The following is a 16,949-nucleotide window of genomic DNA, read 5'->3' on the forward strand; positions in this document are numbered from 1 at the left end:
AAGTGCTATACGATGCAAGTGTGAAGTTATTATAATCGTGTCAAATTTGTTGGAACTTATTTCTGTCTAGACAGACATGGTGCTGACTGAGAGACAGACGATCGCCTATATGGCAAGCCAGAAAATGTTTGTCACACGCCTGGTTAAAAAATGATGCAAAAAGCATCGCATTATAAGTCAGGATGCCATGACACTGCAAAAATCCGGTTAAAATGCCAGGGGGAGGTTTTACAGCATTTTATGACTACCTCCTGAACGGTGAAAAAAGCAGTGTTTTGTACGTGTTAGGGTGTCCAATGAGTGGCCTGAATAAATGCTCTCTTTTACGCTTCTCTATTACATTTATAACGCTGTTTAAAACTTTGTTCTTTTTTAAAATTATGCTGGACCCAGTCCTAACTTTTCTCATCCTCCTAATTTAACCTCCAGTCACCCAAGAAAAGAAGAATCATTGCAAACCAACCTAATTCAGTACAGATCAACTGTGCTGGACATAGATTTGACTGTTTTAGTTTTCTGTACTAATCTCATTATTCATTTTGATGTCTTCAAAGCACAATAAAGACAACAAAATATATAATAAGCTTTGTCTTAAACAAGTGAAGACCAACATGCAGTTTTGAAACCAGTTGTATCGGTAGTAATAAAAAAATAAAAATTGGTCAAAAGTCAGTTTTGACCAATTATTGCGTCACTTTTTCAAAGGCAGGTGTAGGACCAAAATGCAGGCCTGGGAGCCGCATGATGAGATTATACTTTAGTTTAATAAATGAAAAAGTAGCAACTTACAGGACCGATATAGCAGGGAGCAAACGGGAGGAGAAATTATGGAGGATCTGACAACTAGAAAGAGGAGAGAACAGAGAGGAACGCAGGAGTACAGGTGAAAGCGATCAAATAACAGGCGAAGGCGGTGATGGGGATAACCCTAACCCTAACAGAATTAGGATAAAAGGAAATAATAGAATCTACTAACTAATAAAAAAACGCTAAAGGATAAAAAGTGAAAAATTTACAATCCCAGGAACCTAACACACTTTGAATTGTTTTGTTACTGAAAAGTGCATCATTAATAAACTTGCCTTGTCTTAATGAACTAATCCAAAAGCAAACACCTAGAGATCATGACACTTTGACTGTAATGACAGCAGAGTGAGTGTGCTAGATAATAATAATAAAAAGGTGAACGTTACAGAAAATGGGAAAAAAGCCTAAACCTGAAAAAACACCTGGGGAAAAAAGATACATTCTGGGGACAATGGAATTGACTGTTTTGATGGCAATGATACAACGGGGCCAGAGGAAATGTTAAGACGGTTATCTAGCAAAAATAAGAACTGCCTTTATTCAATTTGCCTACAAAAAGTTAAAGAATGAACTGATTAAACAGGGTTGAAAGCTAAAAGGAGCGTGTTTTAAAGGTTCTACTGAACCTGGTATCAAAAAGATATCAAATCTATAAAAAAAATGTAAAAAAATCAGTGATGCCTTAAGTCTGAAACCGGTGAAAGGGCAAATGATACAGATGGTTCACCTGAATGAAATAGTCATTTTTGGCCAAAACAATCTTGAGGCTGAGTGAAAAAATTAAAAAAAAATAACTCTAAATTTCGGCCAGGAGGGTGACACTCATTTTTCACTTTCTCTAAAAGTAGCTCAAACATAGTCATATCTTTCCCCCTAATTCCCTTGAAAGAAGAGGCTTTAATGTTTCTCAGACAAGTTGCTGAAATTGTATTGTTTTTTTTTTTTTTCACAAATACTATCCGTTTTACAGCACTTTAAACACAGACAATGTCGTCTATAGGTCAGGCTAAAAAAAAAAAGTATTTGTTCTTTATTTAATCACCAATAAATCAGAACTAGTCACCGCTGTGATAGTGGTTCCACTGGGGGAACCTGCTATGACCTTACCTTTACACTGGTACCAAACGGTTGTATTTACACCTGACAATTGTGAAGCTCTTCTTAATTTAATTCAGTGGTTTATTTTCAGGCGGAGATGGCTTCTGAAACCCTCTGGGTTCAACAGGCTAAGTGAGGAAATAGATGTGTAGATGAATAGATGAGAAACGAATGGCTGGTTACCCAGACCAAGTTCTTTTGATGTGTAATAATACAAACCTTAAGAGTTAGAAAATTAGATCAATCCAGAGACCCATTTTTGCCATTAGTATAACATAACTTGGGGATACCATGCAGAAGCAAAGCCAAATTTTAAAATGGAAGAGTTCTGCAATGCCTGTCATTAAAAGAGTCATTAAAGTACCTTCACCATATTAAATATGTTGAACATTTTAAAAAAGAGAATGCTTTACTGTGTTTGCACTTTCAGAGACAAGTAGCTATTAGTGATGACAAAAAAACTCCAGGATTATTTTTTGTGGCTGCAAAAGTTGTCGGTAACGTGATGATTCTGTTAATGATTTGGTGCATTTATTTTTAAGAAAAATAATAAAAACATAATAACAAAGTCTGTTTGTTGATCAATTTATTGGAAACATTTCTGAATTGTATAAAAAGCAAAATTATTTCATTGAAAATTTCAATATGCTTTTTGGTGATTCAGTTCAAATCAAATATTTTTATTGAATTGAACAAAATCACCAAAAAGCTTTTTTTTCTATAAGGCAAGGCAAGGCAAATTTATTTATATAGCACAATTCAGTACAGAGACAATGCAAAGTGCTTTACATGATTAAAATATAGGAATAAAAGCAAGTAGGGATAGAATATAGAAACAAAAAAAGAACATTTAAAAACAGTAAAACAGTTTAACTTGAACATTCAAAGGCAATTTTAAACAGATGTGTTTTTAATCTTGATTTAAAAGAACTCAGGCTTTCCACACTTTTACAGTTTTCTGGAAGTTTGTTCCAGATAAGTGGAGCATAGGAACTAAATGCTGCTTCTCTGTGTTTAGTTCTGGTTCTAGGTATGCAGAGCAGGCTGGAGCCAGAAGACCTTAGTGGTCTGGAGGGTTGATACACTGATAACAAGTCTGTGATGTATTTAGGTGCTAAGCCATTCAGTGATTTATAGACTAACAGAAGTATTTTAAAGTCTATTCTCTGAGATACAGGGAGCCAGTGTAAGGACTTTAGAACTGGGGTGATGTGCTCTACTTTCTTAGTCTTAGTGAGGACGCGGGCAGCAGCGTTCTGGATCAGCTGCAGCTGTCTGATCCACTTTTTAGGCAGACCTGTGAAAACACCGTTGCAGTGATCAATTCTACTAAAGATAAACGCATGGATTCGTTTTTCCAGATCCTGCTGAGACATTAGTCCTTTAATCCTGAAAATGTTCCTCAGGTGATAGAAAGCCGACCTTGTAATTGCTTTTAGATGCTTTTGAAGGTTCAGGTCTGAGTCCATCACTACACCCAGATTTCAGGCCTGATCAGTGGTTTTTAGCTGAAGCGACTGAAGCTGTGTGCTAACTTTTGATCTCTCCTCCATTGGTCCAAAAATTATTACTTCTGTTTTGTTTTTATTCAACTGAAGAAAATTTTGGCACATCCAGGCATTGATTTCTTCTAAACATTTCCTCAGTGCTTGAACTGGTTTATAGTCACCTGGTGACATGGTGATGTAGAGCTGTGTGTTGTCTGCATAGTTATGGTAGCTGATGTTGTTGTTTTTTATTATCTGAGCTAGGGGGAGCATGTAGATATTGAAGAGGAGGGGACCCAGGATGGACCCTTGGGGAACCCCACATGTAATTTTTGTCGTCTGGGATGTAAAGTTATCTATTGATACTTTAAGGGATTTTTCACTCAAATATGATGTGATTTGTTTTATTACATGTATAAGACATGCATGCCAAAAATTGTCAGAAGACACTAAATATATACTTCTACATATCTGTAATATTTGTGACTAAATAATTTTCATTTTATCTAACAGGGTTCTTATTCAGGAAGTCGTGTATGCCAGCACATGGATTGTTCTAGTAGTTGTTTATAGAAAATAATAACAAAAACAGCATACAACTTTTACTTACAATACTTTTCTCGTATTTAATCAGATACAAAAACACCACATAACATGAACAACACTGAGTTAGTTTTTTTTTAGTAAATGGGCCAGTTATGGAACAGTTTTCTGTAGATTAGCTCATGTGAGAGTGCCCTCTGGTGGTGGAGAAAAGTCTTGCTGACAACTCTGATTAGAAAAATGCATGTTGGTCTTCACTTGTTTTCAGACAAAGATATTTTGTGTTTTATTGTCCTTATTCAGTTCAATTCAATTGTATTTACAGAGCGCCCATTCATAACACGTGTCATCTCAGAGCACTTTAAAAAGTCAAATTTAATCAAATCCTAAATACAGATCGGTCAACAGAATGATCAATTAGATTAGTATAGCAGCAAAGGCCGACACTGGCTGCTGCAGAATATATAAAGTACACTCAAAAACAGTCAAATCTATGTGCGGTACAGTTTTTCTGTAATGACTTTGTGTGATCTGCAATGATCCTTCTCTCATCGGATGTCTGGAGTTTAAATGAAGTGGATAAAAAAAGTTGGGGCAGGGCTCAGCGTAATTGTGGGGTTATAAATGTCATGAAACTTTGTAAAAGACTGTGTTTATTCAGGGGGTAGTCTTAAACTGTAGTTGGTAATCCTGTTTAGAAACACTTTTTGTTATACTGAGTAAAATGGTCCTTCCACCAGGGCCGGATTATCCATAAGGGCCAATGGGCCAGTGCCCAGGGGCACCAACCATGGAGGGGCACCACATGACACATGCTTTAAAAATATATTTTTCATAAATTGTTATATTATTTACTTGAAATTGTTGAAAGACCATGCATTATTCGTTTTGTGAACACTGATCTCACAATAATAATAAATGATAAATAAATCAAGATTTTTTTGATTTCAACATTTTAAAATGAGATGTTTGAATATTGCTCACTGCTCATATGCCTACATGTAGTTGTGTAAGTTAGTAAATAGTAAATTACATTACAGAAATCCCCTTGATTATGTCTGATGTTTTTGACCGGAGGACAGCACGGTTAAGGGGGGGGGGGGGGGGGTGGCTTTGAGGTATATTGTAGGTACATTGTCTTAATATGGGCCTGCCTTCTACCCTGACAGTAGTAAACACATTATTCACAAAAAGGGGGTTAAAAGATTATTGCAGTGAAAGCTGCAAGCCTGTAAAAACTGCCATTTAGTCCGAATGACAGGTCTGGTCAGAGTTTTGTTCCTGCTCTCAGTTCCTTAAGTTCTGGGGGAATCACCTTATCTTTTGCTTCTCCAACATCCCAATCATTCTGACACGTTCATGTAACGCCAATGTGCGTGCATATTCCTTATTAGTTTCTTTTCTGGCTACGCACGCACACAAATAGTGTTTATGTATCCGGTTAGCTTCGGTGTTAGCCGTTCATTGTAGCTCTGCTGCTCTGACTGTATACTTTGAACATGGGAGAGAGTCGCAAAAAGCAAACTGCACACAAGTTTCTGAGAACAAGAGGAAGTCCTCGGTAGAAAGACATGGGACCAGAGTGGATGTGGGAAATTTTTTTTCATGCTATTCCCCTGAAGCGTGGTAGAGCAGGAAAAATGGCCTTGCATATGTGCAGTTATTCAAAAAGGGACTTGGGGAAACTTTTGCGAAAAAAAAATCACACTCTGTCTTTAAAGGGTGTATAAAATAATAATAAAAAAACAGCGTAAAAAAGTAAAAACAAAAGGTGCTAAAAAAACAGTGTAAAAACATTACGTAGAAACACAACAGAGAAACACGGCGTTAAAAAAGCCATACTTTAAAAAAAATAAATAAATAAAAAAGCTTGTTAAAATAAATTAGGCTTTGATGACGTCTTGACTTGTATTAGCTGCATTTCTTAACCAGACATGTCTTAAAAATGCTGTTTTGTGGCCCTTTTGGCTTGCCGTAGGTCCCTGGATTAAATCCCTGCTCCAGTGCATATTGTTGTAGTGTTCTTGGGCAAAACACTTAATCTAACTTGTTAATGTGTGAATGTCTTTGTGTGATTGTGGTGGTCTGGAAGCCACAGCTGCAGAATTGCAGTCACGCTTCCACCACAGAGTGGAATGAATAATAATAAATAATGCGTAAAATTGTAAAGCATTTAGAATATAAGACTAAGGCATTATCATTATTATTGAATATTTTGAGTTACTAGAGTAATATTTGGCCAGTAGAACCTTTACTTTGATTCAAGTAATGAAACTCAGTAGTTTGTCCACCACTGGCTGTTTACACGACCTGTGTTTGCAGTAGTGTTATGTTGTACCTAACATTTCTATTTTTATTTTAAGAACATGTTATTTGTCTGTGAAAGTCTTCGAAAAAAAACTAAAATACATCAGCATCAACCACCTGTGTTTGCAGGCCAGCTTTGCTCCATTCTTAGAATTGTGGTCGGGACCGGGTCAAATAAAATGATCCACGGGGGCCGCAAATGGCCACCCGGTAACACCTTGTGCGCCCCCTGGTGGACAATGCCAGTGCTTTAAATCTTGGTTTATTTTAGATAAGTGCGAGGTTATCATAGGTAAAGATTTCAGTCTGTAGTGCAAAGGTTTAATGCCTCTTGAAGGACTGCATTTTTATTTTATTTTCTTGATCCAGTTTTATCTTTTTATCCTATTTTATATGTTTTTATCTATGCTATCGGACAGATAAATTATTGGGGATCAATAAAGTATCTATCTATCTATCTATCTATCTATCTATCTATCTATCTATCTATCTATCTATCTATCTATCTATCTATCTATCTATCTATCTATCTATCTATCTATCTATCTAAAGGTTTTGTGCTGCTGTTGCAGGTAAGGTTGGGTTCTACAAGGTGTTCACTCAGAAGACTAAACAAATAAAATATCATTGATTCCTGATTCTCAGAAGAGCTAAATCCAAATGTGCACAATATTTTAGCACATTTTTATTATATAAAACCATGTGTTATTTTTCCTTGTCGCTTTAAATGACAGTCAAATCTATAGACGTTTGTGGTTGTAAGGTAATTATGTGGAAACTTTTAAGATTCAGTTCAGTAGGCCGGAATAAAAAAAAATGTGACTACATATTAATGGACATTATATGTACGACGGAATATTAGGGCCACACATGAAGAGAAAAAAGTATTTTTGCCATGACGAGATTAAACTCGACATGGCAACTTTAAAGTCGAGTTTAATCTCAACATTTCGAGTATCTCAAATTCAGAACTGCGAGCCCGGGTAAGCATCACTAGGGAAAGACGTTACGTTATTGGTAGGCCACCGCTTCCAGTGATGATTATACAGTTGCAGCACGCCGGCAAAGACTACCTTCACACTTAATTAAAACGCAGAGACTGCAGCTGTGGAGCGCGGTTGCTCTTTTCTCCAAAATTTGGAATGTTATGATATATGTTTATATATAATATGTTTATATATTTATGATATATGTTTATATATAATAAATGAATAAATGTTGGATATATCGCCACGATATATCAACTTTATTCTCGAAATGGCGAGTTTAAGGTCGACACGTCGAAATTAAAGTCGACATGACATTTCAACTTTATTCTCGAAATGTTGAGTTTAATCTCGTCATGGCAAAAATATTTTTTTCTCTTCATGTGTGGCCCTAATACTCTGTCGTATATATGTGTCCAAATAAGTGAGATTATAGCCAAGTGACCAGTGTTGTATAGTAACAAAGTATAAATACTTCACTACTGTACTTAAGTATATTTTGGAGTACTTTATACTTTCCTCGAGTATAATTTTTTTTGATAACTTTCACTTTTACTTCACTATATTTTCGAACTTAATTGCATACTTTTACTCCAATACATTTTCAGTGTTTGGTTTAGTTACTCGTTACACAAAAAAAGAGAAGGAGAGAGAGAGACGCACGCAATTTGTATAGATTACTTGAAGAAGAAAAACTGAAAGCTTACAAAAAGGTTGTGTTTTCTGTCTAAACTTGGTCTAAATGTCTCCTGCACTTGGTTGTATATATTATTTTAAATGAATTTGACCTTCAAAGTTTACCAAAATGTAAAAAATGTCATACAAACTGCATTTGCTTTGTTTTACTTTTTACTTATACTTTTTATTACATTACTTGAGTACATCTATTTTTACAGTAATTTTCATACTTAAGTACAAGACATTTCAGATTCTTTAAGACTTTTACTCAAGTTACATTTCAGTCAGTGACTTGGACTTTTACCAAAGTCATATTTTGGAGAGGTACCTATACTTTTACTTGACTCTGAGATTTCAGTACTTTATACAACACTGCAAGTGACTAATCTGTAGTGCTCCTAGCAGGTATGCATATTTTCTAAGCAGCTGTTTTGGTCCCATGTGGCCTGTCCAGCCACCGGAAGTGTCCGATAGGGGGAGCACCGTTTCCAGCTCAGTACGGAACTGAACTAACGCATTTTCCATATTCAAGAAGGGCAGGGCGCAGGGCGGCTGGCCCCCGCAAGAGGAGAGCTGCTTCTCACACTGCTTGCTGCGCTATCAGATGAGATTTAAGACAGAACTGTGTGGTTAGTTGGTTTTTACGCCCACAAAAAAAAAAAAAGAAGTAGTCTGCGTCCCAAAAAAAAAAAAAAAAAAAAACACAGGAGGGAAGATGTCAGATCCAGTCGTAGCAGACACTCGCCGGTTGAATTCCAAACCCCAGGACCTGACGGATGCTTACGGCCCCCCGAGCAATTTTCTGGAAATAGACGTTTACGACCCACAGATCGTGGGAGTCGGACGGAACCGCTACACAACTTACGAAGTTCGCATGAGGGTAGGTGTCGACGCGTCGATTCCAAAACGCTCGGGAGTTCAACTAGCTTCGCCTGCTAAGCTAACGGGGTGATTAAAGAGTTGCCGCTTAGCCCGTTAGCATTTAGCGGGGCAGAGGCGCGGCCGGCACGCCGAGCGCGTGGCCGCTTGGAAGCGTCTCGAGGCGGCGCGGCGTTCAAACTCAGACACCGAGGATGAACCGCGGCCTGGCCTAGCTCGTAGCTTTCGTCCCGAGGGCTATATGGGTGTTTGTTTGCACAAGTTTCCCGGACGTCAACGCCACCCTGCTTTGAGTACGGCGACTGCTAAACGTCTTCTGCGACGACTTTGGCTCATTTGAATTGCATTGGGTGAAACAAATCTATTTTAAATCCTGTAATCGCGGAGTAAAAAAAAAAAAGAAGTAACATTTAGCTAATGGCTAGCAAGAGCAGATGGTGGTCGTGTCAACAAACGCTGTAGCTTAGGGTTTCCTGCCTTTTCGCGAGTGGATATGCGCATAAACCCGTAATGTTTTGGGAACAATTTAAAAATGTAAGCTAATCCTGTAGCTGAATATAAAGAGACGTGTTAGCCTGTTGCTTTTTTTAAAAAAAAATAAATTTTTACGACGCTTCCTCTGGCAGTTTGGGTTGTAAATGGGGGTGAAGCGGAAAATCACAAACGCAGCAGAATTTAGAGGAAGCTGAGGTTGACCCATAGCACTGACAGGGTTTGTGTAATTCCACGTTAGTGTCTTGCAGTTTGTGATGCAACTCTTGATCTGTTAGGTTAGGCATGTTGGCGACATTTCTTGGAGGAGTTGGACGTGTAAACAAATGATTTCAACCTACCTGCATGTAAACAACTCTTAACTCTGACATCTGAAAAGTTGTCATCGAAATCAGATGAAGAAGAAACAGGAAAAACCTTATCAGACATAAATAAATGTTAGTTCTTTGACATTACGCAGCTCTTTTTGAGTTTCCTACAGTATAGTATGAAGGTTTCCCCCATTAAAACCAACAAAAGAGAATATTCAGCCTTGACACATAAATACTTTGAGCTGACATTCATCAAAACATGAACCACCCCGGAGAGAAAGCATATTGTTTTGAAATACCAAAATGGCAACAAGCGGTAGCAAATAAAAAGCAAAGTAGACAGACAAAATCAGGGTAATAAATGGAAAATCTTAAATGAAGATGATTGGTTCATTACCTCTGACTCACTATTCATAGTGCCACAAAGATGAGTGTGTTTATCACCTAAAAAAAACGAAACTTTTCCACCATGTTTAAAATGGTGATCCTAATAATGCATTTTAAGAGGCTTTTATTATAGATGTGGCAATCAGAATTTTGAGCTTCATGTCAGGTTTGTGTAAAGCTTTGAATTGCCTACGCTGATATCAGCCGATTCCTGTTTCCTCGTATGGACTTCAATGAATAACTTCTTTTAGCGGTGTACGGTTACTGCTAACGGTTTGGGGCCTGATACCAGTGTCAATTACTCATACTCGTGCTCTGAAAAGCAACCAATATTGTCGTTGTTCCTGATTTTTCCTTTTCGGGCTGAGCTACACTGCAACTTAGGGCTGGGCGATTATAGATTAAAAAATAAATCTCCGATTTTATCATACCAAATCCGATTAATTGATTTTTTTTTTTTCCTCCTTTTTGTTTCATAAAAAGAAATTAAAGAAATTATTTTAAAACCTTGCTTTTATGTCAAGCATTTTGTCAGGGAGTTGACCTGAATTCAAAGTGCAACTAAAAACAAGCTGTGAAACAGGCTTGTAAAACAAGATGGTAGCCGTGCCGTTATAAACAATGAAAATATAACAAAACATAAGAACAGGCTTCACTGCACTTGTGAACTTCAAACTAAGTTAAAAAAAAAAGTAAATAACTAAATGAAGTACCTCGTATTATGGTAAAAAAAAGTTTCCACTTAACAATATTTTGACAATACATTTGCCTAAACATATATTCAGCATCACATGCTGTTCTCTTCATGGAAACCCAATGAGTGTATTGGCAAAATAAAATCCAGATTTTCCAAAAATGAAATCTTAAAGAATTGTAAATTCGAATTAGTCGATTAAATCGTCCAGCCCTACTGCAACTCAAAGGCTAGATGCCATTCCACGCCAGGTGGTGGTGCTAATAGACCAAGAGATTGTTTGCTGACCCTCCAAAAAAAAAAAAAAAAAAATGATGTTTGATCTATAAGTACCAATTTCTGAAATATTCCATATCGGTGCTTGGAATCGGCAAGTATCTAAACTGAAATACTCAGTCAGGGGGAAAAAAATGGTATCGGGACACCCCTGCTTTTTTTACTGGGAAGATTTTGGTACAAACATTAAGCAAAATGCCAAAGTGGTCTTCTTTATTTGCCATTATTTGATGGCGTATGGTCAACTGCCACTACTGTAAATTAAAGGAATGTAAAAGCAGCTGCTGTAAATACAGCAGACGGCGTGCTGTGTTAACGAAGTGGCCCTGGTCGCACGTCTCTTTTCTGTTCTCTGCACAGACAAACCTCCCCATTTTCAAATTGAAGGACTCGTGTGTGAGGAGAAGATACAGCGACTTTGAGTGGTTAAAGAATGAGCTGGAAAGAGACAGTAAGGTGAGTGAGTGGCTGTTTTTTTTTTTTTTTTACGGTCTCTGGGGCGTCGGACGTTTACCTTTCTTCTTAGTTTGGAAGTTTGGGTCATTTCCAGACCCGACCCTTTAATGTACTAAAAGAAGTTGTCTGCCACGTGAAGCCCACGCTGGTTGTGGAAACAATTCAGCCCAATTCGATGCCCAATTAGACCGTGAGCGTAATAGTGCTACCTGCTAAGCTACCAGCACAACACGGATGTTTCAGAGCAACATAAAGCTCATTCGCACCAGCGAAGTTGTAAACAGACCTGTAAGCTAACGCTAGCTGTTATTAGCTTCAGCCCCATTAACGGGGTCCTGTCTCGGTCTGAGCTCTCCCTTCGAGCCGCACCATGCAAAGCTCCGCTGCGTGAATGCAGACTGACACAGCGAGACAACATACAAACATGTTTAAACAATGTTTTCATCTTTGGTTCGTGCTGGTCAGTATGCCACTGCAAAAACAGAACTAAAATGAGTTAAAATGTTCTTGAAATGGGTGTATTTGTACTGTATTTGAGCAGGTAAATAAGATAATCTGCCAATGGAATAAAATTTTTTGGACTTAAAATAGAAACAACTCATCTCCGTCAACTTATTTCAAGTGCATTACATCTAATTATCTTATTTTAGGGGTAAAAATTACTCTCTCCATATGGCAGATAATCACGTTTACCTGCTCAAATCAAGGACAAATGCCCTAATTTCAAGAAAATTTCACTTATTTTTAGTTCTGTTTTTGCACTGTGCCGCATGTCTGTCCCCATTTCTTGTCAGCCCACTGTACGAAAAACGAGCCACCGGTGCCGTTAAAAATCAAAAAAAAAAATTTAAATAAAATAAAATAAATATTGATATATGTCGTACCTGACCTGACGATCGCAGGGTCGGCCAAACTATGAAAAAAAAGTGTGACTTATAGTCTGAAAAAAATACAGTATTTTAACGTAGTCTGTGGAAACGTTAAGGTTGACGTCTCCATAAACTTCAGTGACATTCTGGACTCAAGCTTACCAGGGGAAATCTTAGCTTTTCTGTCTTTTTAACCCGCAGCTGATGTTTTAAGCTCTTATATTTTTCTACTTTGCCGTCACCTTCAGATTGTAGTACCACCTTTGCCGGGCAAAGCCCTGAAGAGACAGCTGCCGTTCCGTGGAGACGAGGGCCTTTTCGAGGAGTCCTTCATCGAGGAGCGACGAGTGGGCCTAGAGCAGTTCATCAACAGGTCGGTCACACCAATAGCAGTCACTTAAAGCGTGTTACCTTAAAAAAACAACATACCTTTTTAACTTTTAACAGAGGAACTAGGGGTGTGCAAAATAATCGTCATGACGATGTATAGCGATTCTAATTTTCGTGATCTACTGCATCGATTCTTGACGCCAAGTATCGATTATTAATTAAAAAAAATTTATAAATGAAAATTGCATGAATGGTTGGCGAATATCAGCCAAAAACAAGTGGAATACAACTTCATTGGTTTAAAGGACCACTGAGGCCATGTAAATGGCACTGATTATCCTTATTTTGTTATTTTAAGTTTTATAAATCCTAAGCGCTTTTTGTCAGTGTGTCCACTCCAGTAACATTAATATTTATTTTCATGGCAATACCTCCAAAAGTCATTTCAATAAATACAGCTATGTATGAATTCAGTTTCTTTCAGTTATGTATCAATTGAAGACACTATCCAGATCATACACAGCCAGTCAGCCACTGGTAACAGCTGCATTTTTTTCTAACAGTGTTCAGTGAAAATATCGCAATGCATCGCGATACATTGCAATAATTCAAGTATTGTGATGCATTATGATAGAATCGGATCGTGTCATGTGAATCGTGATTCGAATCGAATTGTGACTTCTTTGGCAATACCCACCCCTAAGAGGAACGGTGTTGACGCACGAAAGATGGCCAAGGTTTAACATGTTTACTATGTTTTAGCTCGCTCATAACATGTGATCTGAACAGGTTATAGCCCCGTCTGTGTTAAAGTACGTCCACCCAACCTGCATTTAACCAGGTTTCATGTGAACGGCCCAAAAGAACTTATGCTTCTGTGCGTTTGTGCAGAATTGCAGGTCACCCGTTGGCCCAGAACGAGCGCTGTCTTCACATGTTTCTGCAGGAGGAGACCATTGACCGGAACTACATTCCTGGAAAAGTACGACACTAGGCTTACTGTGGGGAGACGGTATCTTCCCACACGTCTTCTCTTTCTCTCCTTCCACTGCTTCTTTTTCTTCCTCCTCTCACTCTGTATTTCGTTGCACACACTCTGTGTTGGGGTTGGGAATGTGTTCTTCTGCTACTCATAAGGACGCACAGTTCTCATTGTGTTGTAAATACTTTGCTGCTTAATTGCAACATTGAGAAACGAGGTTACTGTTAACAGTACAGCCAGACCTTCTCTTAATCAGTGTCACGTATTTAAGGTGGTAATATAATGTAAATAAAGTCAAATGATGTCTTAATGTGTGTGCTTGGAGCTATTGTTTACTTTAGGGATGCATGCCGACTGTAAATGAGATTTCTGATCTTGTTTTTGTTCTCTTGTTTTTATCGTTTGTTTTTTTCCTTTAGGTATGAATGAAGTAAGTTTGCCTTTTTTATTTGATTTCCATCTGTAAGAGCTCTCTGCAAGTTGAAGGTGGTTGCATGGGGACTCCGCAGACCAAAGGCGATAGTTCACAGATGCTTAAATAGTAAGATGTTAGCACCATATATGAATCCCCTCCCAGATCAGGCTGCACTCACTCAATTTATCTCATTCAAAGCTGTTGCAGGAAATGCATTTAATTCATTTTTAAAGTTTAAATAAATGCAGTAGATTCATTCAAATCATCTCACCTGTTGGGTTTGCCCAGCCGTGCAAAAGCACACCCACTGTTTAAAGTCATGTGAACTATTGTTTATTAGTAAACCAGGGTTGGTAATCACCCATAACAGGAGCTCTTTTTTTTTTTTTCCTTCCCCAAAAACATTCCTCAAACTAATTATGTTTCATTTTCATAATCGACTGCACTAATCACTGCCCGCATGGCACACTTGCACGCTTTCTTTGCAATTATTCATCTGGCTGAGAAATTTGCTTTGCATCATTAGATCACCATTAAGTTCCCCCCATTTGTTGATTCAGACCTGGAATACTTTCAGACATGGATGTATTCTGTTAAAAAAAAAGTATATACTTTAACCAATTACGTAAATAATAATAATAATAATAGAGTCTGCATATTTTTATCTTCTGGTTTCAACCTGCCCCCCCAAGTCTGCTCTATTTATATTCCTTGAACATTTCCATCATGGCTTGTTACAACCAGGAACGATGTATTTTAGCGGGGCTTTATGGGATAAACCAGCACGAAGTTGCACAAACTTGTGAAGTGGACAGGAAAGAGCACTCGGTTCTCCAAACGGTTTTGCATATTAAACTATGAAACTTTTGCCCGTTCTTCCTTTGCAAAATATCCCAAGCTCAGATGAGTTGGACGGAGGAAATCCGCGAACAGCGAATTTCAAGAAAGAGTCTCAACTTTAATTAGTCTGGACTTTGACTGGACCATTCCAGCAAACAAGTATGGGCTGATCTAAACCCTCCCAGTGTAGCTCCGCCCGTGTGTTTGCAGCCGCCACAGGCTTTTGCGGCCTTAAAAGGTGATTTTTTTTTTTTAGGTGATTCGATGTGTTTCCGTTCCTGCCGAAGAAATGTATGTAGTCCAAAACGTGTAACTTTGGCCTCGTATGACCGGAACGCCTCGTGTTGACTTGGAGTAGTCGGACTAAATGGAGCTGAACCTGAATTCACACCACGGTTGTCTGATGCTGGCGTGTTAAAACTTTTTTGACAGCGACGTGTCCTTTTCCTTCCACTTCACAACTGCGCACAACTTTGTCAACGCATCGACTAAAATACCAGTGAACGCTGTGGTTGTTGTGTGACAAAAAGTGCAAATGTTCAAGGGGTACTTCCTTAGACAGTTTGTAACTTCATGCGGTCTCCATGCATTTGACAGGGGGAGAAAAAAAACCCTGTTCACCTCCTGCTTGCTTGTCAAATTACAACCTTTCCTGCCTAAAAGAGACATACTTGCATTGCATGATGCCCTGATTATATGCTCATTTCATCCAGTGGTGTTTGGGGTATGACGATCGTAAGGGTGGTGTTGTATCATAAATGTCTCCTGAACTGTTCCGTCACATTTTCTGTCAGAGTGAGTTCAGTTTTAATCCAGGGAGACGAAAAAAAAGACATTTAAAATGTGTCCAAACGTCAGACTTGAGGAGTGCTTGGGTGTCAAAGTAAATCCAATCAGCATTAGTGTTATTTCAGTACTCTTGTGTAATATGTGTGGAGCGGCCAGTGCGGAGGACCTTAGGACCTTTTAGGCATAGCGTAAAACGCCTGTCGCCGCTAGCCATGAAGGTTCAGCACAATCCAGGAGGGAAATCGATGGTTTGCAGCGGACCGGGAAAGACGAGCGAGCTGTCGTGATCTGTTCTGTGCACCGTCCCTTTAGCTAATGCATCATATTGTTTTAACGCTGGTGTTTTCCCCCACACCCTCTTTCTCTCTCTCTTTCTCTCCCCCCCTCTTATCGGAAAGACAACAGAGACACCTGCGCCTGCTCTATGTACATTTATTTCTACGTCACGTTATTACAAAGCTGATGGGAATGTGAGATGTCTCCGGATATGTGAGAGGAACACAGCTCCTGGACAAAACCCTAAAATCAAACGTCTGAATTAAGTTTGTGTCGTCTTCATTCGGTCATTCCACATACTGTTATGTACATTATTTTGAGTCGGTTAAGAAGACAAAATGCTATAAATATATATACAGATATATACTTAAATCTTTTTGTTTGATTTTTTTTGTTTGTTTCTTTTTCTTTTAACAATGATCATTACGCTTTCTGATAGTTTTCCAGTTGATTTGATACAAAATGTTCATTGTTCGCTTTCATCGGTGTTCTAGGTATCCTTTCTTGATAGCCTCCCCAAAGTTAGGCAACATGTAGCATCCTGAAAAATACAGCGACGTGTCATTCCGGTCAGCATATTATTTTTTTTTTTATTTTTTTTTTCCCCACCCGTGACTTAAATTTTCTGTTATTGGAACGCCATTAAACGGGTTCAGTTTTTCTTAACCCTGATTGTTAGTTACTGAATCAGCATGTGTGCGTATTGGCTGTATGTGGCCAGATCAGCTTGTAATAAAGGTAAGTTAGGTAAACACCCATTATCTAAGCACTGTGACAAGCGGTTCATTACATGAACAATATTACTTTGCTAAGGCATCTGTTTGTTTCTTTGGGGTGGGGGGGCGGGGGGTTAAAATTCTACGGCATTATTTGGTATTCCTTTCTGCTGTTTAATTCTTCATCAACATTATTGTGAAGTGTATTATTATTATTATTATTACTACATGCTGTCATCGCAGTTCCACATTGGGTGGCGAGGAGCAACCTTGTTAAATCTTTCCACCAATAAATTTACTGCTGCCTGCTGTGTCCTGTCGCTTTGTTTTT

General features: G+C 38.3%; 1 protein-coding gene across 2 annotated transcripts; it reads left to right on the forward strand.

Annotated features, from left to right (window-relative positions):
• Window positions 1-8,419: 8,419 nt before the first annotated feature.
• Window positions 8,420-16,929, forward strand: snx12 (sorting nexin 12). 2 transcript variants are annotated; one of them, XM_036142908.1, is made up of 6 exons: window positions 8,422-8,786; window positions 11,306-11,401; window positions 12,519-12,643; window positions 13,492-13,582; window positions 14,002-14,012; window positions 16,025-16,929. In XM_036142908.1, exons 1-5 carry the CDS (start codon window positions 8,622-8,624, stop codon window positions 14,005-14,007), a joined length of 483 nt encoding a protein of 160 aa, XP_035998801.1. In that variant the 5' UTR covers window positions 8,422-8,621; the 3' UTR covers window positions 14,008-14,012; window positions 16,025-16,929. The 2 variants fall into 2 exon arrangements, with proteins under 2 accessions (XP_035998800.1, XP_035998801.1); XM_036142907.1 differs by lacking the exons at window positions 14,002-14,012; window positions 16,025-16,929 and having other exon boundaries at window positions 8,420-8,786; window positions 13,492-13,609.
• The last annotated feature ends 20 nt before the right edge of the window (window positions 16,930-16,949 follow it).

The sequence above is a fragment of the Fundulus heteroclitus genome, chromosome 11 (assembly GCF_011125445.2).
Source record: "Fundulus heteroclitus isolate FHET01 chromosome 11, MU-UCD_Fhet_4.1, whole genome shotgun sequence".
In the NCBI taxonomy this organism is placed as follows: domain Eukaryota; kingdom Metazoa; phylum Chordata; class Actinopteri; order Cyprinodontiformes; family Fundulidae; genus Fundulus; species Fundulus heteroclitus.

Excerpts from the sequence above, each read along its gene's own strand:
- snx12 (XM_036142907.1), top strand. The coding sequence starts at position 8,622 with ATGTCAGATCCAGTCGTAGCAGACACTCGCCGGTTGAATTCCAAACCC. Across the intron at positions 8,787-11,305 it reads CTTACGAAGTTCGCATGAGG|ACAAACCTCCCCATTTTCAA; the intron begins GTAGGTGTCGAC and ends TTCTCTGCACAG. Across the intron at positions 12,644-13,491 it reads CTAGAGCAGTTCATCAACAG|AATTGCAGGTCACCCGTTGG; the intron begins GTCGGTCACACC and ends GCGTTTGTGCAG.